The 23,043-nt window shown below is 54.2% G+C and overlaps 1 protein-coding gene across 1 annotated transcript in view; it reads right to left on the bottom strand.

The window, feature by feature from the left end:
• The window catches only part of SND1 (staphylococcal nuclease and tudor domain containing 1), a 225,939-nt gene that overhangs the window by 197,727 nt on the left and 5,169 nt on the right, over positions 1-23,043 (bottom strand). Inside the window, exons 2-9 of the mRNA XM_063134449.1 lie at positions 22,469-22,618; positions 20,558-20,678; positions 7,955-8,033; positions 6,039-6,199; positions 5,733-5,824; positions 4,473-4,631; positions 3,456-3,562; positions 1,858-1,948 (exon numbers count right to left, since the gene is read on the bottom strand). Coding sequence (XP_062990519.1) covers positions 1,858-1,948; positions 3,456-3,562; positions 4,473-4,631; positions 5,733-5,824; positions 6,039-6,199; positions 7,955-8,033; positions 20,558-20,678; positions 22,469-22,618 — 960 coding nt within the window. The remainder of the gene's footprint in view (positions 1-1,857; positions 1,949-3,455; positions 3,563-4,472; positions 4,632-5,732; positions 5,825-6,038; positions 6,200-7,954; positions 8,034-20,557; positions 20,679-22,468; positions 22,619-23,043) is intronic.

The raw sequence follows: 23,043 nt of genomic DNA, 5'->3' as shown, positions 1-23,043 counted from the left end.
CCCCTCCCAGGCGCTGTGCAGCGGAAGCGGCTTTGCCTGGGAGAGAACTACTAGGAGGGGGGGCGTGGAGAGGGTTGGCGCTAGAGCCGTGGCCTTCTGTGCCCGAGCCGCCACTCGCAGGCTGGATTGCTGCAATGCATTCTACTTGGGGCTGCCCTTGAAAACCATCTGGAAACGTCCACGGGGCCCGAGAGCTGTTTTGCTGTTTTGGGTTGACCCGGTGCACTCTCTCTAAGGCCAACTCCGCCCCGGGGGTGCTGTATTCTGATTTGTTTCCGGGCTCAATTTGAGATGCTGGCTTTGGCCCTCACGTTCCTAAATGGGCCATCTCAGAAAGCGCCTCCTCTCACCTGGAACTGCCGGACAGCTCCCTTCACAGATCCTGCCCACTTTGCAAGACGCTCTTAAGCTCCTCTTTACTCCAGGGGGGATTTTCTTTGCTGCCGATGAGGCTGTTTCATTGCTGTTTCACAGTTTTTATGGTTGAGATTGTATTGTAATTTGTGGGCTGATTTATACTTTTTATCCTGCAAGCCACCTTAACAATGAGTTACCATTGTGGGGAGGGGGGGATAGAAATAGCAAAACAACCCAGGGATTTGCACACGCGTGTGCGCCATCCCTCCTCAGCACTTGGGGGGGGGCTTGTTGGGCTCTTGCGCTGTCATCCATCCATCCATCCATCCACCCGCCCTGGCCAGGGTTGCAGCTGCACGGATACACCTGCCTCAGCTGCTCAAGCAGGCTCTGCAGCTCCAGCCCATGGCCCTCAGAGCTGCCACAGCAGCACCCCCAGGCCACTCATTCAGCCCAGGTGGAGGGGCCTCCGTCAAGGGAGATGCACTAAGGGACTGAAGAACATGCCAGGTCACCAGAGAGGGAGTCACGGCTTCCCCGGCGTGCTACTCTGGGCAGTCCCAAGAGGCCCTCGCAGGCACAAAAGCCCCCACCAGGGAACCTCCACACCCTGGGCAGCACGTGACCCTGAAGGGGAAGGAGGCCACGTCCCTTACGCCAGGTCAGCACAGATACCAACTCCCACTGGCTGGCAACCAAGGGCCACTTCAGACGGCACACAGGGACGTGGAGTCCTTCCCAAGGAAGGTCTTCGCTGACTCTGCAAGGCCTTGGGCAGCCCTGCTCCCTGGAGGCGTCAGGGGCCAGATTCAGGGTCTTCAGGCCACAAAGCGGGCGCTCCATGCCCAAGCCCCGGCTGCTCCCTGGGACTCTTCCATCTCCAAACTCAGCCCTGGACACCCCTGCACCCGGACAGATGCTCGTGCTGCTTCTGCATCTGCAGCCACACAGCAGGACTGAAATGCTTCCTATGGCAATTGCATTATCGCAAATTTGCATTCAACACTTCCTTGGCAGCCTGGCTGAACGGCGGAGTAAAAACGCAACCTCTCCCTCCCTCCCTCCCAACACAGCACAGACCCCCCCACCCCCACGGCAGACTCTGGTGTTAACTTCCTCACCTACGCAGCAGCTTAGCCTTACGAGGTTACCTCCGCATAGGAAACCCACACACACACACACCCCCGCCACGAGAAGCAGGTCGCAGGAAGGTCTCAGTGGGGGCGGCAGAGGAGAAGCCCACCGCCCCCATCAGGCGGCCTCCGCTCTAGGATCAGGGGCTGCCCTCCAGGCGCCGAAGGGCTTGGCCAAGCCAAGAAAAGCAGGGAGCACACCCGCTGCCCAGCCTCAGCGACCCCCTTGCCCCAAACTGCCCGCCAGGCGCTCTGGGCGGAAGGAGGACGGCTCCAGCGTTCCACAGAAGCAGCCCTTCCGTCGCTCCCCGGAGGGAGCCGCCCCGGGCCAGCCCCCCTGCCCTGCACAGCCCCACCCCCCGCCTACCTTGGCCACAAACTGCTTGTCCTTCTGGTCCAAGTTGGCTGTGGGGGCCACGTACTCCCTCCAGATCCTCAGCTTGCGTTCTTTGGCATACCTGGGGTCCAGTGGGAACATAAGGAGAGCGGTCAAAGGCTGAAGGCGTGCCCCAGCACGGACGGACGGAAAGCCGGCCCTCCAGCTCAGGAGGCCCTGAAGGCTGCCTCATGCCCAGCACACACACCCCATCAGGAGGGGCAGGAGCTCAGAACAAGCGCTGCCACCACAGGCGGACTGTCCAGGCGCCAGAACGGCTTGCCTGCTGCGCTCCCTCTTCCTCCAGGGAGACCTGAGCATCCACTCGCTGGCTTCTTTGGGGCACATGCCCTGAACACGCATCTCAAGGCTGTGGCGAAGGGACACCGGTCAGGGGGCTCGGGCTGAATCTCGCCACGCCAGGGGCAGCGTGAGTGGGGAGAGCGGCTGCCCTGCCCTGCCTTGTATCAATGGCTCTGCCAGATCAGGTGCAGCATCAGGGGGAGGGGGGCTCCTTGGGACCCCAGCAGATCCCCTCCCACTGTGTCACTGTCCAGGCGGACGATTGCCAGGGCGGAAGGCCTTGGTCCCAGCCAGCCCCTTCTGCAGAGGCCGTACCGGCGACGGGCCTGCTTCCTGGGCCCAATCCAAGGCATGGCTCTGGACCCTTACAGCCTTCCACAGCTCAGAGATGAAAGGCATCTCGGTCCATTCATCAAGCCACCTTAAAACCTGCAGGTAAGTAAGAAGTAGCTGGCCTAGGGACGTCTCCCAACAGGTGCAGCTGTAGAAGAGGCGTTCCCTCCGGGAGAGGGCAAGGAGAGCACCTCTTCCAGGGCAGCTTTTCTAAACCCCTTTTGCCTTTTGAAAATAAACTGCATTTAAGACGTGGCCTAATGAAGGAGTTGTCCCAATTAATCAAGCGAAAGGTGTTCAGTCAGTTGCTCCAACCCACGAATGGATTCAACCAGCTGTCCAGTCCAACCACGTGGGCTGGGGGAGGGCGGCAGCTGTCGCTCAACAAACCCAGGAGTTAAACCGATTCACGGCAGGAAAAGGGCGCCTGCTGCTAATCCCTTAGGGCGGAGACCCCGTCTAAAAGATGCCCTCTTGAATCACGGGCTTTTTATCGTGATCTCTAATGCCGAACGTTTATATTGTGGGGTTATAACAAAGTGATGTATTCAATACTCAGGGGCTGCATGTAAACACTGAATGACACTTCTATGGATACTTCCAGATTCTAGGGAGCTGCATTCAGCACATCTGGAAGTGGGCTCTCCCACACTAGAGGCCTTCAAGAGGCAGCTGGACAACCCTCTGTCAGGGATGCTTTGAGGGTGGATTCCTGCATTGAGCAGGGGGTTGGACTCGATGGCTTCAGAGGCCCCTTCCAACTCTGCTATTCTATGATTCTATGAAGACGAAACGCCACGGCTGTCGGCAAAGAGCTCCGCTCGCCCCACCGAACCCCCAAGGCCCAGCCGGGCAGTGAGGAAGGCAGCCACCCTCAACAGGCCTGCCCCGGAGCAGCCCCCACGGCCAGCTCCCTCCGGAGCCCAGTGGAGGGAAGGAGGGATGAGGAGCACCTTTCAGCGGCTCGCAGCTTCTCAGCTCCTCGGGTGTAGACAGCGATGGACCAGTCGACACAGCGAGCAAAACCTTCCTTCAGCAGCAACTCCGTGATGTTCCCATTCTGAGGGAGGGAGGGAGGGCGTCACCTTGCTGCTACAAGCCACCTGCCCCACCCTACCCCGGCCTCTTCGCAGCACAAGACCCACGCCAGCACCCTCAGGAAGCCCACCGCCAGGCCCCTCCTCAAGGCACAGAGCCCCCAAGCAGGCACAGCGCTGCCTCCCTCGGCCCCTGCTCCCTGGCCTTTGCATCCCTTCCCCACTCAGGTCGCCACAAGTGCCAGCGAGGGAGGAGCTGATCCAAAAAGACCTCTTCCGCCCCTCTGTTCTGAGCCCCCAGGAGTGAAATTAAACACACACAGACAAGGGGCTACGGCACAGGGTTGGGCCACCAGCAACTGGGCCTCCGCCGTGGCTTGCACCTTCTGTGGAAATGGTGGGGGTCTGTAACCAGACTGAGGCCCCAATCTCTGAGGGAGGGGGGAGGACACACACCGTCTCACCTCTCTCCTCAGAACTGCCCCCACGCGCCCTGTAAGGCCCCCCCCCAGCCTTGGCTTCTGCTGCTCTCAGCGCCCTCAGCCAAGCAAAAGGGCCCCCGCTGCTCAGGCGGCACAAGAGCCCCCCCCCGGGGTGCCCCCCCAACCCACTGCCGGGACAGGCGCTTGGAGCCCCACCTCAGACACACACACGCCTTTCCCAAGGCGCCTTCAGGGCAACCCACGATCTTCACCCACAGCTGCCACCCCAGGAACACGCGCCGCTGCACCAGCCCACGGCCCGACCTCAGTCCCTGTGGGCTCTTCCCCCACGGCCACACGCTGGGCTGCAAGGCCCTGACGGGCGAGGGCCGCCTTTGTCCTACGGGAGCCCAGGGAGGGGCCTGGTATGCTGATGGGGGAGTGCGAGCGTGGCCATGCCGCGGCACCTCGCCCCACCCCCACCCCCTGCCACCCCCTTCCCGCCACTTGCCGGATGGAGGATGGTGCCCAGGATGTTCTGGTTGTGGCAGCTCTCCAGGACGATCTGCACATCTCGCTGCAGGAGCCGCGACTCCGTGAAGAACTTGGCTTCTGCTGCAAATGGCTCTGGGGTCTCCGCACCTTCCGCTTCCCGCTTGAATGTGGGGCACTGGAATAAGAGCAGCAAGGCTGGGGTCGGGGCTAGGCAAATCGTGCCAGGGATCTAGTGGCGGCGGCGGCGGCAGCAGGCCCTGGCAGGCAGGGGCGCCCCCCCAGTCGCTCCTCCCCCCTGCAGAGAAGGGCGCCGGACAAACTGCACCGTGACGCAAGACCCACGCACCCCACCAACCCTGCACCGGACGGCCTCGGCATTGCGCATTAGCTCCGACAGGCAGGACCCCCCCCACCCCCGGCCTCCCAGGGAAACGCTAATTCTGCAGGCTGACATCACCCCCTCAGCCCACCCGTCAGCCATGCCGGGGGGGGGGGCAGAGGTGCCTCCTCTCAGAGACAAGGTGGATCTGTGCAGGACCCCCCAGCACGGAAGAGCCCCAACGCCCAAGTCAGCAACGGCCTCCTGAGGGCCGTTGCAAAACCAGCAGCAGAGTGGCAGGACCAAGGAGATCTGGGGGGAAGCAGGTGGGATGGGGCCCAGGTGCCCAATCGAGATGCTGCAGTAGAGGAGGAGGAGGAGGGAGGGAGGGAGGGGCCGGAGCGCGGAAGGAAAGAGAGGTCAGGCAGCTGGGGGCCCCACGGCCTCCTCCCGAACACTGAGCGCATCGCCTCGCACGGCCGGCAAGGTCTCGAAGGCCTTCGGCTTGCTACTTCGGCCCCAGCAACAACAGAGCGCAGCAGACGCTGCACTGCTATTGCATTCATTACTCCTTCACAGACAGCAGGATGCGAGTTCAAAGGCAGAGGGGCCCTTAGGGCCAAATGCTGCCCCACAGAGCGCAGCAAAACAAGCAACGGCCACCCAGCCCTGCCCCTTGGCAGGAACTGCCAGGACACTCCTTGGCACTGAGAGGGGCAGACAGAAAGGTGGACGCAAAGGCCCTCAGCTTCTATGTCAATTAATCCAGCTGAACTCACACACCCCCACGCCCCCTTCCGTCTCACGCTGCGTCAGGAAAGAGAAGCCCCACTCGACCTACGCTGGGAAGTCCGCCTTTTGGCCTCCTGACGGTCCGTGCGTTGCAGGCAGAGAGGAACAGAAAGGGGCAGAGCCCACCTGGATGCCAGAAGGCGGGCGGGAGGGGGAGGAGCTCACCTTGATGCCGGAAAGCATGACCGTGACCAGGTGGTAGTCAGGGAGGAGCAGGGCTCGGACCACGCTGCCGTCCCGGACGTGTTCGATGATGGCTGCACGAGAAACACAAGGCGCTCAGCTCGCCCCACCGCAGCCTGATCAAAGAGGCAGGCGGGCTCATCACACACACAACACAGCCAAGCCAGCTTTGCCCAGCCAGCACCGGCAGCAGCCGCCACCACTGCTGCCCTGATCAAGCGCCACACCTGCCACGGAGCACACGCGCCCCGACCACCCCTCTGCTTCCTGCCTCAGCGGGAGACTCACCGTTCACAGGCTTCTGGTGCGCAGAGTCCACAAAGTGTCGGGGGTTCTCAAGGGTATATTTGAGGTCTCGGATGGTGTGAGAGCCCGTCCCGTCACTCCACATGCCCTTCTTGGCAATCCTGGCCTGCTCTTCCAGCTCAGCCAACCTGCTCTGTTCAGGGCTGGGGGAAGGAAGGGCCTTCCGTTACATGGCAACCCAAGGAAGCAACAGATGGGGGAACAAGGATCCATCTAGTCCAGCACGCTGTTCACACAGGGGCCAGGCAGCTGTCCACCAGCGACCCACAAGCAGGACACAGGTGCAAAAGCACCCTCCCACCCTTGTTCCCCAGGAACGGGTGCACGCAGCCATCTGTCAGGGATGCTTTGAGGTGGATTCCTGCACTGAGCAGGGGGTTGGACTCAACGGCCTTGCAGGCCCCTTCCAACGCTGCTCTTCTAGGATTCTACTGGCGTTAGCACTTATCCATCAGGACCAGTAGCCATTGATAGCCTTCTCCTCCACGAATTTATCCAAACTGGTGGCCACCACTACATCTTGTGGGAATGAATTCCAGAGTTTATGCACTATGTGAAGACATACTACCTTTGATCTGTCCTGAACCCACTTGGATTCTATTATTATGGGAGAGGGAGAAAAATGTCTCCCTATAAACATTCTCCACACCATGCATAATTTTGTACACTTCTATCACGTCTCCCCTTAGCCTCCTTTTTCCAAGCTAAACTATCCCAGCTGTTGTCACCTTCCCTCATCGGGGAGATGCTCCAGCCCCCTAATCATTTTAGTTGCCCTTTTCTGTACTTTTTCCAGCTCTACAATGACCTTTTTTAGGTGTACACAGTGTTCTGAGTGTGGTCGCACCATAGACTTGTATAAAGGCAGTGTGAGACTGGCCGTTTTATTCTCCATTCCTTTTCTAATTGTGTCTAACATGGAGTTTGCCTTCTTTGGGTTGACATTTTCATCACTCTGTCCACCACAACCCTACAATCTCGTTCTTGGTGAGTAACCACCATAGCTCCCATCAGGTTATACTTGAAGTTGGGAGGGCTTCTTACCCCACCGTGCATCACCTTGCATTTGCTTCCGTTGAACCGCATCTGCCGTGTGGACGCCCGCTCTCCCAGCTTGGAGAGATCCCTTGGGAGCTCCTCACCATCCCTTTGTGTTTTAACCACCTTAAGTAATTTGGTGCCTCTGGCAAACTCGGCCACTTCACTGCTCACTCCTAATTCCCCTTTTCTTTTTTAATATGCCTATTTACATGTTCTGGAAAACATGGCTCCAGAAGATGGTGCTGGGGGACAGCTGCTCAGACCCAAGGCGTTCTGCAGGAGTCCATCCTGCCCCCCCCCTCTCTCTCTCTCTCACACACACACACACACACACACACACTTGCCAAAAGGTTGAAATGCCTCCCCGAAGGCTTAGTTTAGAGCTCTGAGGCTAAAAGGGGCCGGCAATTTCAGCCCGACCTCCTTTGCCTTCAGCGTCCCCCTTCGGCTGAACCAGGTGCACCCCACCCGCATCTCACTGCGGATGGAGGGGCGGTTACAAAAGCCCAACATCTTGGCCTTCTGCAAAGCCACCTGGGTCCCAGGGCACCCACGAGGGCTCCACCATCACTCACGGAAACAGAGCAGCAAGAACCACAACTGGGCCAAACCACGTGAGGGGCAGCAGCGGAAGGGTGGCACTGTGCAGACCACAGGGTCAGTGGCTCCCTCTTTTGCAGGACTTGTTCCCAGCGAACCACACACACACACACACACACACACACACACACCGCCCTCCGGACCCGGAGTCTGCCAGCCAAGGAGGCCTTGCCAAGGGGAACTTGCAGCCCCACCACAAGCCAGGAAGGGAAGGCTCTCCCTCTGTGGGGGAGGGGGGCGGACAGAAGCGGACGTACTTATTGGCACGGATCCCCTCCCGGCGGCTGGCCAGCCCTTCGGCCACGAGCGACTCAGCGATGTTCTCCCCGGTCGTGTCTGCAATGAAAAGGAAGCAGAGTGAAGAGGGCAGCGCTGTGCCTGGCGGCGGGGAGGGGGATGAAGCAGGAGGCGGTCCAGACAGAGCCGGAGCCGGTGGAAGGTCCAGCCTGGGGCCCCAGCGCCAACCCAGGCCTCACCGCTCCGTCCTGAGGCCAAGCCCCTGGCGAGGCAGCAGTGGGCAGCGAGGGCCCTGAGCCAGCAAGGGCGGCAGCGGCCCACCGGGCTCTGCCAGAGGATGGTGCTGGAGTCCCTGGCTGCAATGGGCACCAACCTCCCCTCTGGGTGGTGGCGGCTTGGTGCTACTTCCAATATCTGAGCCAGTAAGCCCATGGGCCTCAGTTGCTGGGGAACATGGGTGGGAGGGTGCTGCTGGACTCGTCATCTGCTTGTGGGACTAGAGCTGTGGACTAGATGGACCCTGGGCCTGATCCAGCGACAAGCTCTGCTGATGTTCTTACTAAACATGTGAGGGAACAGCAGCAGCAGCAGCAGCAGCAGCAGCAGCAGCAGCACACCCACACCCACAGTCGAGGAGGGGCGGCAGCTGCAGCCACTCCCCACAGCCCCTGGGAGCAGGCAGCAGAGCACAGGCTCTGCGCTTGGGCCTTCTGCCCTGGAGGAGGCTTCAGCCCTCTGAGCACGGGCTCCCACAGGTCCCACCCAGCTCCAGCCCACGGCCGAGAGACCGAGGAGGAGGAAGAGGATGGCAGCCCCCAGCCCAGGCTGCCCAAGTGACAGACACACACCATGGCCTGAAGACGGCCTGGCACTCATGGCCTCCAGGTCGGGGAGGCCACAGCAGCCACATCCAAGCCACAGGCTCCCACTGCGCAGTCCACGCACCACCAAGAGCGCCTGGGACCACGGTCAACTGGGACGGCCATCTTTGCAACTGAGCACAGGCTGAAGGGCCGGTCACATTTGGCTCCACTGGAGATGTAAAGTTTCTGGGAATTTGGGGGGGGGGGCTTTTTTTATATAAGAAATTGGAAGGTGGGAGGAACGGAAAATAATCAATACCTTTTTTTTTAAGCACCCAATCTAAAGTCACCGGGTTGCTTTCTGGCATCCTTCCCCAACCTGTGGCCCTCCAGATATTTTGGACTTCAGCTCCCATCAGCCTGTCAGCATGGCCAATGGTCAGGAATGCTGGACCCTGTAGTCCCAAACCACCGGAGGGCACCAGGTTGGGGGGGGGGCTGTCGGGACATAAAGTTATTTCATGCCTAACTCAATCGCTCATAAAATTATCATTCTATTTTAATACTTCTAAAAGTAAACGCAATTAGTAAATTTGTAATTATTGTTTGAATAGATTGGGACTAAATGGCTGCTACAGCAGAGACACATTTACTGTCAAGAACGGGCAACGGTGACGCTGCTCACAGGCTGCGCAGAAACTGAGCATAAATGCCGATCAGCAAAATATACTTTGGATCGATAATGTCAATAAGGAATGACAGAAATAACTACGCTGGGAATCTTACAGAGAGGATTAAAAAAAGATCCCACCCCCCTCCATGGCTTCGTTACTTCCAAGCATTTTAAAACTCTGATCTTTCTATAAAAGTGCTCTTATGACATAGTTTTGAGAAATCTTTTTGGGGGAAGTTAAGGCTGGGTAACAATTTATAAATACTTTGCCTCAAATTCTAAAAGAAAATATTTCATAATCCAAGCTGTTCAATTTGGGGGGGAGGAGGGGGGGAGAGACCAAAACATGCGTTTGGTTTTTTTCATGATTTTTTAGGGCCTTCCCATCTCCAGGCTCCCCACACAGACACTCCTGTGGGGACACAGACGAAGCCCCCCCCCAACCCTCTGCACCCCACTGAACTGCCTCTCGCGCACCCGGAGGGAGCCGCAGAGGACCACCGCCCCCCTGCTCCCGCCTCCCTGGCTGCTGCTCCCTCAAGAGCCCTTTGGAAGCAGCTCTCAGAGAGGGGAGGGGAGGGGAGGGGAGGCAGAGAGGCTCTGGCGGGACGGCAGCCTTGACCCCTCCCTCCCTGCCTGCCCCTTCATGGCCACTCCACGGGGGACACCACAGCAAAGGGGTCCACGGGGAAGGGCCCTCCTAGCTCAAGGAAAGCTCTGAGGAAATGAACCCGGAAAGAAGGCAGCGCAAACAGGGGGCAAAGCAGGGGGCAGAGGCAGGGGTTTGTGGCCTGCCAGGAGGCGGCAGACGCAGCGCCCAAGTTGCAAGCCATCCGCCACGAGGGGCACTGAGGCACGGGGGCTGCAGAGGGGAGAAGGCAGGGCCCTGCCGCCTCTTCAGCTTCGCCCAGGCCAAACCCCAAAGACTCCCCAAGAGTTGGTGTAGGGCCGGGGCCTGACCCTTCCTCCCAGCCCCCCACGTGGGTCCACACGTGCATAGTAACAGACACGCTACCCAGCCTGGCCCGGCTCGGGGGAAAGGCAGCGGCTGAGAGCTGCCAGCCAGCAGTTTTAACATGAATCTCTTTGAATACCGGAGAAGTTCATTAGGAAAGATCCATCTATTCAAGTAAATCCTGGGCTGTCAAGCTGCAGCAACGAGAGAGACCACTGTGACATAAAAATCCTTAATGTGGCAGGAAACAAGTGGAAAGATAACTGGAACCGAAGACTTAGAACTGATAGCAGCACTGCTGCCAAACAAAGACCTCCGGAGATTTATGTCCAGCCCCCAGCGCAGGCAACAAGATGGATAGACAAACTGGGGGCTGCAAGAGAAGGTTTGCTGAGGCACTGCAGGCCTCTCGCAAGCGCAACGGAGCGGCCTTGATGCACAGGCCAGACTCCCCACCGCAGGCCAGGCCAGGCCAGAGGAGACCTCTGCACAGCCAGCAAAGCACCACGGAAGGGCCCACGTGGCGCTGAAGAGTGGCCCTAAGAAGAACCCTGAGGCAGGATCAGACCAAGGTCCATCTAGTCCAGCATTCTGTCCACACAGTGGCTACCAGCTGTCAACGGAGCAGAACGGCAACCGCACCCTCTCACCCATGTTCGCCAGCAACTGGTGCACACAGGCCTACTGCCTCAGATACTGGAGATAGCAGAGCCATTGGGACTAGTAGCCACGGATGGCCTCCTCCTCCTCCAGGAATTTCTCCAATGCCCTTTTAAAGCCATCCAAATGGGTGGCCATCACTACATCTTGTGGTAGGGAGTTCCATAATTTAACTCTGCGCTGTGTGAAGGAGTCCTTCCTTTGATCTGTCCTGAATCTCCCACTCGTATTCTGGGAGAGGAAGAAGAATGCCTCCCTCTCCACATTCTCCACACCAGGCATGATTTTGTACACCTCTATCAGGTCTCCCCTCAGCCTCCTTCCCTCGCAGGACAGACGCTCCAATCCCTGGACTGCCTGAGTTGCCTTCTTCTGCAACTTCTCCATACCTACAATTACCTCTTCTTCTTTTTTTAGGTGTGGTGACCAGAACTGTGCACAGTATACTAAGTGAGGTTGCACCGTAGATTTGTATAAAGGGCAGTAGGACACTGGCCGTTCTATTCTCAATTCCTTTTCTTATAATGCCTGACACGCAGTTTGCCTTCTTGACAGCGGCTGCACGCTGGGTGGACATTTTCATCGAGCTTTTCCACCACGACCCCAAGATCTCTTTCTGGGTCCTTAAAGCTTCAGAAGATACAGCCACAGAACAAACCCACTCCAGCAGGCCGCACTTGTCGACTGCAGAGAACTAGATTCCAACCCTCCCTCAGCTGTCCCCGTGACTAGCCGCACTCCCACCTCGCTGGGCCGTTGCAGAACGCTGGTCTTTGCAGAGCAAAAAGCCAGTGCGTAGGGTGGGCAGCACGGAGAAGGGAATCCCAGGATGGCTCCAACACACACAGGAGCCAAAACATAGTGACCTTCGTTATCTGAGTTGGAGGGGGCTTTGGAGGCCATCTAGTCCACCCCCCCTGCTCAAGGCAGGGAATCCATAGTGCCCATCCCGAGGAAACAGCTGTCGTTTGAAGACACCCAGGGAAGTAGAGGCCACCAAGTCAGCCTTCCCCAACCTGGTGTCCTCCAGATGCATTGGATCGTAACTCCCATCAACCCCAGCTAACATGGGGGCTGCAGTCCAACACACCAGGAGGGCACCTGGCATGGGGACGCTGCTCTATGCAATTGATCCCCTTGTCAAACTGCTCTGCTGATTGGCTTCTCCTCACGTCCAACACGAATTTCCCCTTCTGTAACCCGCTAGATCTTGCCCTGGGCTAGCAGACAGCCCTGCTGGGATTTGCAGGAGGCTCATTGCTGAAAGGACTCCGTGCTCATCTCCTCTGAGCCAGCCAGCCAGCCCCATCTTCACCTCCTGGGGATTTGCTCTGCGGACAGAGGTGGCTCCTGGCCTTGAGACCAGCCTCCAAAGTCCCTAGCTCAGCTGAGCCACAAGGCCGCTGTGCTTGCCACTAGAAGGCGCAGCAATGGCCCCCAGCTTCAGAGGGAGACAAAACAAACGCACGGCTGCTCCTCACGACGGCTCCAGGCTAACTCCAGGATCAGAGGCATCATGGCTTTGAATACCCGTTGCTGGGGAACATGAGCCCCTGCTCCCAGGTCCTGCTTGTGGGCTTCCTCCTCACGGGCATCCGGCTGGCCACACTGGAAAACAGGATGCTGGACGGGGTGACGAGTAAAAACCCAAACTCCAGAGGGGCTGAGGAGAGGGAGGGGGCAGGTTGCCCAGCCAGCCAGCCCATTACAGGCATGGCTCCAGGCCCGTGCAACTAGCCCAGCCCTGGGCCGGGGCCCTGGGCACCCTCTCCTCTGTGAACCTCCTCCGTAGCCCCACAGCTCAGATTCACAGGAGTCCCCTTTCAAAAATGACATTCAATTAAGGTTTGGAAAATATGCAGATTCATTCACTTAAACTGGGTCTGCTTGCTAAGCTATTTAGTCCATCAACAAGCCTAGTAAAATAAACCAGCTTAACCCCAAAAGAATTTATTTAGCCAGAGAACAGCCGGAAGAACTGGTGGGCTGCTGCGCCGTCTTGCTGCCGGAGCCCTTTCAGGGTCCTTTTTAAAATGTTAAAAAGAGGGTACAATAAGGTATGGGAAACATCGATTCTTGTTAAGATCTCAAATCAATCAAAAGCTGGTCTAGATGGACCCTTGGTCTGATCCAGCACGGCATTTCTTACAGCTAACCCCAAATTTAATGATGATTTTATAGCACCCAATTCTGATGTAATGGACTTGAAATTCAAGAGACCACCCAGATTCTCTTCTGTATACTGATCACAAGATCTACTTTTGTCCCTAAAATTCTGCACATGTACCCAAGCAAACTATTAACATTTTTACTATTCCTAACTATTTGCCTCTGTTTGCTTGGTATTCGTTAACTGAATCACATCCTACAGAGAGGGGATTAAACATAACCCCCCCAAAAAATCTAAAATAAAAAGGTGAGTGAGGGGATTTTGAAGTTCCAAACGAAGGGTGGGACCCACTGGACTGGACTAGCCTCACACACACACACACACACACACACACACACACCGCCCCTGCCGCTTCATTCACCTCAACAAGCATCTTTGATCAGCCCAGAGGTGCTCACAGCTGGCTCTGGGAGGAGGAAGAGAACACACAGAGACGTGGCTGGGAGGGAGCAGCCTCAGGAGCAGGAGGCCACTCGCTTGCTTTTTCACAGGCTTCATGGCTTCCTCCTATATCTGCGGATGCCATCTCACATTACTATGTTCTTACTCTGCTTTTAAATCAATGTCCTGGTTCACATGATCAAGAAAGCCATGGTTAACAAGCCAAGGCTGTTTGTGAGGACGTGGGAATGAACAAGCATGCTGGCTCCACCCACTGCCCCTTTGCTAAACAACCCAGGAGCTGGATTGTTGCTGGCTAAAACTCTGGGTTGTTTAAACAACACATAGTGCTGGGTTCATACATCGCACCCACAATCCAGGAATGATGCTTTTCTGGGTTGTTTACAAAACTGGGTGTGAAGCAGAAACGATGAGTGTGTGGGAGGCAGATCGCTCACTCCAGTGTGGCTACAGCTTACTTAACCCACATTGAGCAGTTAAGTGTGGACCAGGTCGATGTATTTTCAGGAGCTACCGCCCCACCCCATCCCTTTACCCACCAGCACAGCTCCTACAAGACAGGGTTCTTTAGGAACAGAAGTCACTGCAACCGCCTGCATCAACCACGAACAGGCCCAGGTTGTTTGGGGTGGGGGATCAGAAAGAGAAACCGCCCATTTCCAGGTCTTTAACAAGAAATGCAGGTTGCTTACCTGTAACTGTAGTTCTTCGAGTGGTCATCTATGCATTCACACATATGGGCTTTGCGCCTGCGCAGAGACCAGACCGGAACCTTCTATAGCTAAGTGGAACGTTTTTGGCGGGAACCCCTCCCCCACGCTACTGCGCATGTCCATGGGGTTCCCGCCCTACCCTCAGTTTACAGGAGTCCGACATCGTGCCCCCATAAACCTGAGTGTAATTTTAATAAAGTACATTTCACATATAACTGTGTCATTTGTAAGTCTCACACCACCAAGTGGGGATGGTGGGTGGGTTGTGTGAATGCATAGATGACCACTCGAAGAACTACAGTTACAGGTAAGCAACCTGCATTTCTTCTTCGTGGTCTCTATGCATCACACATATGGGCGAGTAGCAAGCTGACATACCTTTGGAGGTGGGTTGGTGCATCATCTGAAGATCTCTGAAAGCACTGTCCTCCCAAACGAGCAGTCCTGCCTCGCACGGGTGTCCAAACTGTAGTGCTTGACAAACGTGGAGGGAGTGGACCACGTTGCGGCTCTACAGACTTCAGCCAGTGGAACACCTCTGGTGAAGGCCACCGAAGTTGAAACAGCTCTGGTGGAATGAGCTGTCACAGGTTTCACTAACTCTATTTTAGAAATAGAGTAGGCCAATTCAATTGCCTCCACTATCCAACGAGACAGTCGTTGGCAGGAGACAGGGAGTCCCTTAAAAGGCTCCCCATAACAAATAAACAATTGCTTTGTTTTTCTAAAATTGTCTGTTCTGTCTTTGTAAAAAGCAAGAGCCCTTCTTACATCGAGAGTATGCAAAGAAGACTCAAGAGGTGTAGATGGATTAGGAAAGAAAGCAGGCAAAGTAATATGCTGGGACAGATGAAACGATGACACTACCTTAGGCAGGAAGGCTGGATCAGTGCGTAGCACAACTTTATCCTTATGAAAGATAGTGTAAGGGACATCTATCCTAAGAGCTTTAAGCTCACTTGCACGTCTTGCCGATGTAATGGCTACTAAAAAGACAGTCTTTAAAGTTAGAAGCCTAAGGTCTGTCGAAGCCATGGGCTCGAATGGCTTGCGTGTCAGTGCTTGCAGCACAACCGATAGGCTCCATGGCGGCACGATACTTTTCACAGTTGGTATCGTATTCTTCAGACCTTTCAAAAATTTCTTGGTTGTTGGATGGGTAAAAGGTGTAAAACCATCTATGCCCCGATGAAAAGATGTAATCGCAGCTAGGTGAACCCTGATGGATGTAAGTTTAAGTCCTTGCTGGAAAAGTGTCAATAAATAATTGAGGATCAAGGATAAGTGACAAGATTCTGGTGTTTGGTTCTTTTCCAATGCGAAGTTCTGGAATCTCCGCCACTTTGCTGCATAAGATTTCCTTGTTGAAGGCTTTAGAGCTGCCAATATAATGTGGTCCACAGTCAAGACTCTGGCTCTAGAGGAGGAGTGGTTGCTATCCTCCATGCAGTCATCTTGAGGGTCGACAGATCTGCGTGTCGAACCCTGCCCTGGTGTCGAGACAGTAGCTTCGGTGTCGACGGGAGCCTGATGTAATCCCCTCTCGATAGCCGAAGGGCGTGAGAGAACCACGTCTGTCGAGGCCACCACGGAGTGATGAGGATGCAATTGGAGTTGTCTATCTGGATCTTGGCTATCACCCTTGTCAATAGTGGGAAGGGAGGAAACATGTACAGGAGATTTCCTCTCCAAGTCCTGGTGAAGGCGTCTCCTAAAGATTGCTCTCCTCTTCCTGCCCTGCTGCAATACTTGGCGCAGATTGCGTTGTCCTCGGTAGCGAAGACATCGACAACAGGGCGGCCCCAGTACCGAAAAAGGCTTTCCCGCACTTCGACATCGAGCTCCCACTCGTGGTCGACATGGAAGGATCTGCTGAGAGAGTCCGCAACGACGTTTTCCTTGCCGGCTACATGGATCGCAGTCAGGTAAGTCCTTCTCTTTATGCACCAGTTCCATATTCTGAGTGCAGAACGATTCAGGGGGTGTGATCTTGTTCCACCCTGTCTGTTGATGTATGCCACCACGGTAGTATTGTCCGTTGCGATCAAGACATTTCGGCCCTCGATCATCTGTGCAAATGCTTTTACTGCATTTTCTACTGCCAGGAGTTCGAGATGGTTGATGTGATGCTCCCTCTGTGATCGAGGCCAACGACCCTGAGAAGTTAAAGAGCTGCAATGGGCTCCCCATCCTTCTAAGGATGCATCCGTCGTGATCGTTACCGAAGGCGCGTCTTGTTGGAATGGAACGCCTTCGAGAAGAGTCGACATCGAGAACCACCAACTCAGAGATGCCCTCACCTGCCTCGGTATCGAAAGGTAAGTTCGTCGAGCATTGAGCCTGAGATCGAAAGTCCTCAAAAACCAAGCTTGCAATATCCTCATTCTGAGTCTCGCAAATCTGATGACTGCCGTAGTAGCTGCCATCAGACCTAACAGTCTCTGAACTGTCCATGCCGAAACTTTTCGGCGGCTCTCGGTATCGATGGCTAACTGTTGAAGGGTTTTTGCCCTGGTAGAAGGTAAGTATGCCCTCCCGTCTCGAGAGGATAGGGTTACCCCTATGAAGTCCAATCTCTGCTGCGGAGTCAAAATGGACTTTTCGAGGTTGATCCACAGCCCCAACGAGTCCAACAGGTTGAGGGTGGTTAGTATGTCTGACTGGAGCGCCTCGCTGCTGTCCGCTACGAGGAGCCAATCGTCCAGGTATGGATAAATATAAATGCCTTTCTGCCTTAGGTGGGCGCATACCACCGCCATGACCTTCGTGAAAACCCTCGGTGCCGTGGCCAACCCGAACGGAAGAACGGTGAACTGGTACTGGGATGCACCGATCGAAAACCGCAGGTAAGCTTGATGCGACTTCCTGATGGAGATATGGAAGTACGCATCCTTCAGATCCACCACTGCGAACCAAACTCCTTTTTGTAGAAGCTGCAAAATTGAAGTAACCGTTGTCATACGGAACTTCTTCGGGGTGATGAACTTGTTCAGTTGTCTTAAGTCCATAATCGGTCGAAGACCTCCATCTTTCTTCGGGACCGTGAAGTAACGGGAGAAAAAACCTTGGTTGATTTCCTCTGTAGGTACGGGAGAAATGGCTCCTTTCGCCAGCAAGGTCTGTACCTCGAGCAGCAGAGGAGGGGATGGAGTCGTTACTTTCACGCCGGAAAAAGGAGGAAGGGCATCGAGCTCGATGGCATAGCCCGAATTGATGATAGTGAGCACCCAGGAGTCCGATGTTATTGACTCCCATTGATGGTAATGGGGTGCTAGGCGGTTCGCAAAAGGGAGTGGATCTGGGGCCGAAGAGTCAAACCCGCTGCTTCTTAGAGAAGTCGGGTTGCCTCTTGTCCTGCTGGTATCTGCCCTGGTAAGGCCTCTTCCTCTGCAGCTGTTGTTGTTGCTGTCTCTGTTGGCCTTGGTAATGAGGCCGCTGCTGATATTGTTGTTGCATAAGTGGCCTTGACCATCTTTTAGGTCTGTACTGCGCTGGAGGAGCAGAAAAACCCATCTTCTTCGCAGTCGACCGAGCCTTATAGATGTTATCTAGGGTCTCGTCGGTCTTGCTATTAAACAAGCCTTCGCCATCGAAAGGCATGTTTTCGATCCTAGATTTAGTTTCGGTAGCGAGATTGGCAGATCTTAGCCATGCGTGTCTCCTCAAAGATATGGCCCCCATCATGCTCTTTGAGTGACAATCAACTTGATGTCTTGCAGTCGATAGTTGTTGTCTTGCAATCGCTGATGCCTCCGATTGAAAAACTCTCGCCAAGTCTCTTTTATCCTCTGGGAGGTAGTCACATAGTGACCCCACTTTCTCCCAGAGGAAGAGCTGGTATCGCGCCATCGTTGCTTCGTAAGTTGAGGCCTTGATACCGAGAGATGCCGCGGAGTAGATCTTTCTACCTGCCAAATCCAACTTTCTGCCCTCCTTATCTACGGGAGCGGAATGGGCTCTTTGTGACTGACCCTGAGCTGACTCCACCACGATCGAATTTGGTTTTGGGTGCTTGATTAAAAATCCAGCATCCCGCTCTTGAATCCGATAAAGAGTCTCTAATCTTTTCGAGGTGGGTTGTGTCACAGACGGTGTCTCCCATGAGAGTTGCGCTGCTTGTTTGAGAGCCGGCGGAAACGGGATAGCAATTGTTGAGGTCGTTTTTGTTTGAAACACATCGTAGATGGGATCGATTACAGGTTCGTCTGCTTGCTCAAAGTCTAAACCGAGTGCACGGGCCATTCTTAACATGTGATCTGAGAACCTCACCATATCATCCGATGGCGATGAGGGATCCTCTCCATGTACAGCATCATTTGGTGATGGTACCGATGCTACTACGGAATGAACTGAATCGGAATCAGATGGGTAGTTACCCTCTGGAGACGAAACAGTAACCAGCTGCATCTGATGTTGTGCTGGATCAACTAATACCTGCTGCGTCGGTAACGTAGCCGCTGCAGTGATTGGTGTCGACGAACGGCTATGGCGTCGAGCAGGAGATTGGTGGATAGAAGAAGGAGGCAGTGGCAATTGGCAAATTCTGGATGTGGGTGGAGGCTGGGCGAAATATTCCTCCGGTGGATATTGATCATAATATCTCTGAGGTCGGTAGCGATCCCAGTCATAATAACCTTGTCTGGTTTGGGGCTCAGAATATTGAGAGATTCTGTCCCAATCACGCCTCGGTGTTCGTCTAGGCGAAGGTTGTAGTGGAATTATATCTTGAGGTACTTGAGGTCTAATAGGCTCTCTCAATGAGGCTGCCGATGCCGAATCACGTAATTCACCCTCCGATAAACTGGGAGGGTGCGTCGGTACCGTCTTCTTCGGTATCGACTGGGGTCTCGGCGTCGAGACATGCCTCGATACCGAAACAGCCGTTACGGTAGGAGGGGTTGTTTGTCTCCGAGAAGACTCGGATAGTCGAGGAGAACCATGAGAGGTTTTCTCAGTATCCTTTTTCTTCTTTTTCTTTTTCTTCTCCATTTCGGAGGAAGATTTTGGCGTTCTGGCCTTTTTTGAAATTTTCTTGGCTGCAGAACTTGCCAATGACCGGCCAGGCGTCAGGGGTATCTGTGCCCTATCAATTGCTCTGGCTTGCACACTCGTCCCTGTGCCTCGGTCAGAAACGGGCTTATCAGTTGCCGTTTTATCCATTGGAGCCTCCGTAGCTCTGAGGGCTTTCTCCCAAAGTATTGAGCGAAGACGGTCTGCCCTGTTCTTTCTGGTCTGTTTTGTAAAGGACATGCAATGGTGGCACGCCTCTACAATATGACCTTCGCCTAAACAAAGGACACAAAGGGAGTGTCCGTCCGTAGGAGGTAGTTTGGCTCCGCACTTGACACACTTGCGGAACGGGGCCTTTATTGCCATGCGGCAGTCGCGACCGTAGTCGCTAAGATAAACTATGTACAAGAATATAATACTTTTTTTTTTTTTTTTTTTTTATAGATAACAAGAGAAAAAGGACGAAAAAGGACGAAAAAGAAGAAAGCTGAAGAAAAAGGTAGCTAGAAAATATTTTAAACAGATTTAACAGAGAAACGCTAGAGGTTTGGTCTTTCGGTCTAGGCACGATGGCGGACGACGAAGAACTGAGGGTAGGGCGGGAACCCCATGGACATGCGCAGTAGCGTGGGGGAGGGGTTCCCGCCAAAAACGTTCCACTTAGCTATAGAAGGTTCCGGTCTGGTCTCTGCGCAGGCGCAAAGCCCATATGTGTGATGCATAGAGACCACGAAGAAGAACTAGAGGAGGCTCATCCCGCCCCCCGCCCCCCGCCCCCCCAAGAGCCCAAGCAAGCAGCACCGGGTTTAAACCAGAAGGAGGCATCCTGGAGTTACAGCAGGTAAGCAAATTCCAAACGGAAGAGTTCATGAACGGCACATAAGCTGCAACAGGCCACTGGAGAATCTCTTTTCCTGGATGCTTTGCAAGACAAAGGTTGGACTGTGATTTGGCAGAGGGGGGGGGGCATCAGTAGATCAGGGCGCTAATGTCACACTGTGCCAAGCAGCCTCTGCCGACCGCGCCTTGGAAGGCACGTGGGAAGCCCAGACCAGACAGGCACCAGGAGGACCCACAGATGCCAGGGACTTCAAGCCAGGCCACTTGCTGCCCAAAGCGAGCCTGGCACACCCAGCAGCACCGATGGGGATACTCGCCAGTGCCATCGCCCTGAGCTGCAGCGCCATGAAGATGTAAGAGGCAGAGCTCTACCTTCCACAGGTGTGGCCCTTCTCACCTTTCCCCAGGTAGACCATCCCATACTCCCGGCCCATCTGGGCCTTGTACTCCACGGTGAAGCAAACTTCCTTCCCAATCAGCTTCTTCCGCAGGAATTCACGGGCTGGAAATCCCCAGGGCTGAGGAAGGAAGAGGAGAGACGCAGATCATGACATGAGCACTAGTCAACCCTAGAGACCCCACACACCCACACCTCTCCCTTTGAGGAAGGGGCACATTTCACCTGGCCACAAGGCAGCCGTCAGAAAGAATAAGAAACACCAGCATGAAACGGAATAAAAAGCTACCCTAACTGGCAAACAGCACTGAAACAGGGAATGGCTGGGAATGAGCCCATCCTGAAATCTGAGGCTTCCCTCCCAATACGCTGGGGGCGGGGGGGAGAGAGAGGAAACGGATATATGGAGCCAAGCCTGACATCAGAAACGGCTAGATCCAAAAGCCTGCCGGAGGACCCTCCAGCCTCCCAGGGCTCTCTGACATGGACCTGAAAGTGCCCATTGCGAAGCAAAGAAGCTTCACCAGGAGACTACAATGGGATGCCGCTGAGTCAGAATTCATCAATGGGTTTCATTTTATCCCTGGAGGCTTGAATCAGGATAACGGCTTCCACCACCTCCACATGTATTAATTGGCAGCAACTGGCCACGGTCCATGACGTGACATTGCCACTGCCACGACTACCCCTCCGCAGTGATGTGGGGCAGAAAACAGAAAAAATTCCAGTACGTTCGCTTCTTGCGGAAAAGTTTTCATTCCCTAAATTCATTAGTAAACACGAATGTAGGCCAACTGCAAAAACAATATTACGCCACCTTGACAGTTTGAAAGCTTTAATTAGTGATTTTCAGGTGGTTTAACCCTAATGTGAAAGAATACAGATAAGTCATTGAAATACATCTGTGTCTTAGAGCAAACTTTTCAGTTTGCATCAGAAGATCTTCTGATGCCCCAGAGAGACCTAATTTAGCAAGATTATTTTATTAGTATTTAGTAAATAAAGCTAAAAAAGCATCCCATGTTATTTGCTTGTCCCAATATGCCACAAATAATTGACATGAAATATTTGAGTGGGGGGATTTTAAAAACACTGAATGTGATTTAAATGTTACATTATGTAGAATCCGTTATTGAAATACTTGTAAAAATTTGAAGACAACAGGATGTACTTCCCTTACATTGTTCTTTTCCCTTAAAATTTAAAGAAAGGTACTGAAAACTTTGACACGCTGATTGAATGTAGCACTCCAAAGAACTGTCCCCATGGCAGGCTGACACCCACTCATCTATTTCAACAGAATTCAACTCCTTTCCATCAAGGCTGTTGGGGCACCTTCAGCTTCACTGACACTACTTATGAGTTCAATTCTCCCATGCAAATGACACTATGAAAATTAACGCAATTTGCACTACAAATTCTTCTGGAAAATTTTCCAGCTCAATTTCTTTTCGTAAAAACCACATCACTGCCCCTCTGCGAAGATCGCTCCCAAACAAAATACCACCAGCAAATCAGATTTAGATTTCTGGCCTACTGAATCCCCAGAAAGAGTAATATCAAAGAAACAGTGTTAGAAAAATTCTAGTGCAAACGACTTAAGACCCGGGGGTGGGGATCATGCTGAAAGCGCTCTTAAATCCAATGCTGAAGCTGCAGAATTAAGCCCACGTATGGCTACAGCAAACACAGAGGGGAAAACACACTGCAGCACCTTACAGACGGAGAAACTTATTGTATGGTCCTCATCCTCCATGGTCCAAGCTCTATTCCTGCATTGAGCAGGGGGTTGGACTCGATGGCCTTATAGGCCCCTTCCAACTCTACTATTCTATGATTCTATTTGACTTAAAAACACACACACTTTGGAGATCAGGCAGGTGCCACCTGGGGCAAAGAGTCCACACTGACCTCATCCGGCGTGTCCTTGCTGTCTGGCTGCGCGGCACCTGCCCGGCGTGCGAGATTCCCAGCCCGGATGTTGCTGAGATTGATCTGTTTCTCAGGAGGTGGCCCTCCGCGAGGTTGGCCTCGAACGATGATGGCACAGCCTGAGAGAACCTGGTGAGGGAAGACAGAGGGTGTTTAGGCAACCTGAGGCTCTTGGGGGACCTGGCGGCCACTGGCCCAGAACCCCTTTGAACAGGAAGAGCCCATCGCACCAAGGAGCGTTTGCCCACCAGGCATTAATTTCGCCCCCTTTCAAAGCCACTGACCATCACCACACCTCAGGTCAGCAAATTGCATCAGTTAAGTAGAACGTGTTTATGCTCCCTTTCTGCCACACGGCGGCATTCAAGACAGCAAAAAAAGGAAGAGATAGTCTCTAGTGTTGAAAAGTAGAAAAGTTTTAATCTCTTTGTACAGATGTCTCAAACGTTTAAAAATGTATTGTTGTTACAGGACTTTTTGAATAAAAGCTCGACGTTTCGGATCTGCCGATCCTTCTTCAGGAGCTGATATAGCAGAATAACATGAACTACCAA

Source organism: Elgaria multicarinata, chromosome 9 (assembly GCF_023053635.1).
Source record: "Elgaria multicarinata webbii isolate HBS135686 ecotype San Diego chromosome 9, rElgMul1.1.pri, whole genome shotgun sequence".
NCBI lineage: Eukaryota > Metazoa > Chordata > Lepidosauria > Squamata > Anguidae > Elgaria > Elgaria multicarinata.
This window is presented reverse-complemented; position numbering and strand designations above follow the sequence as displayed.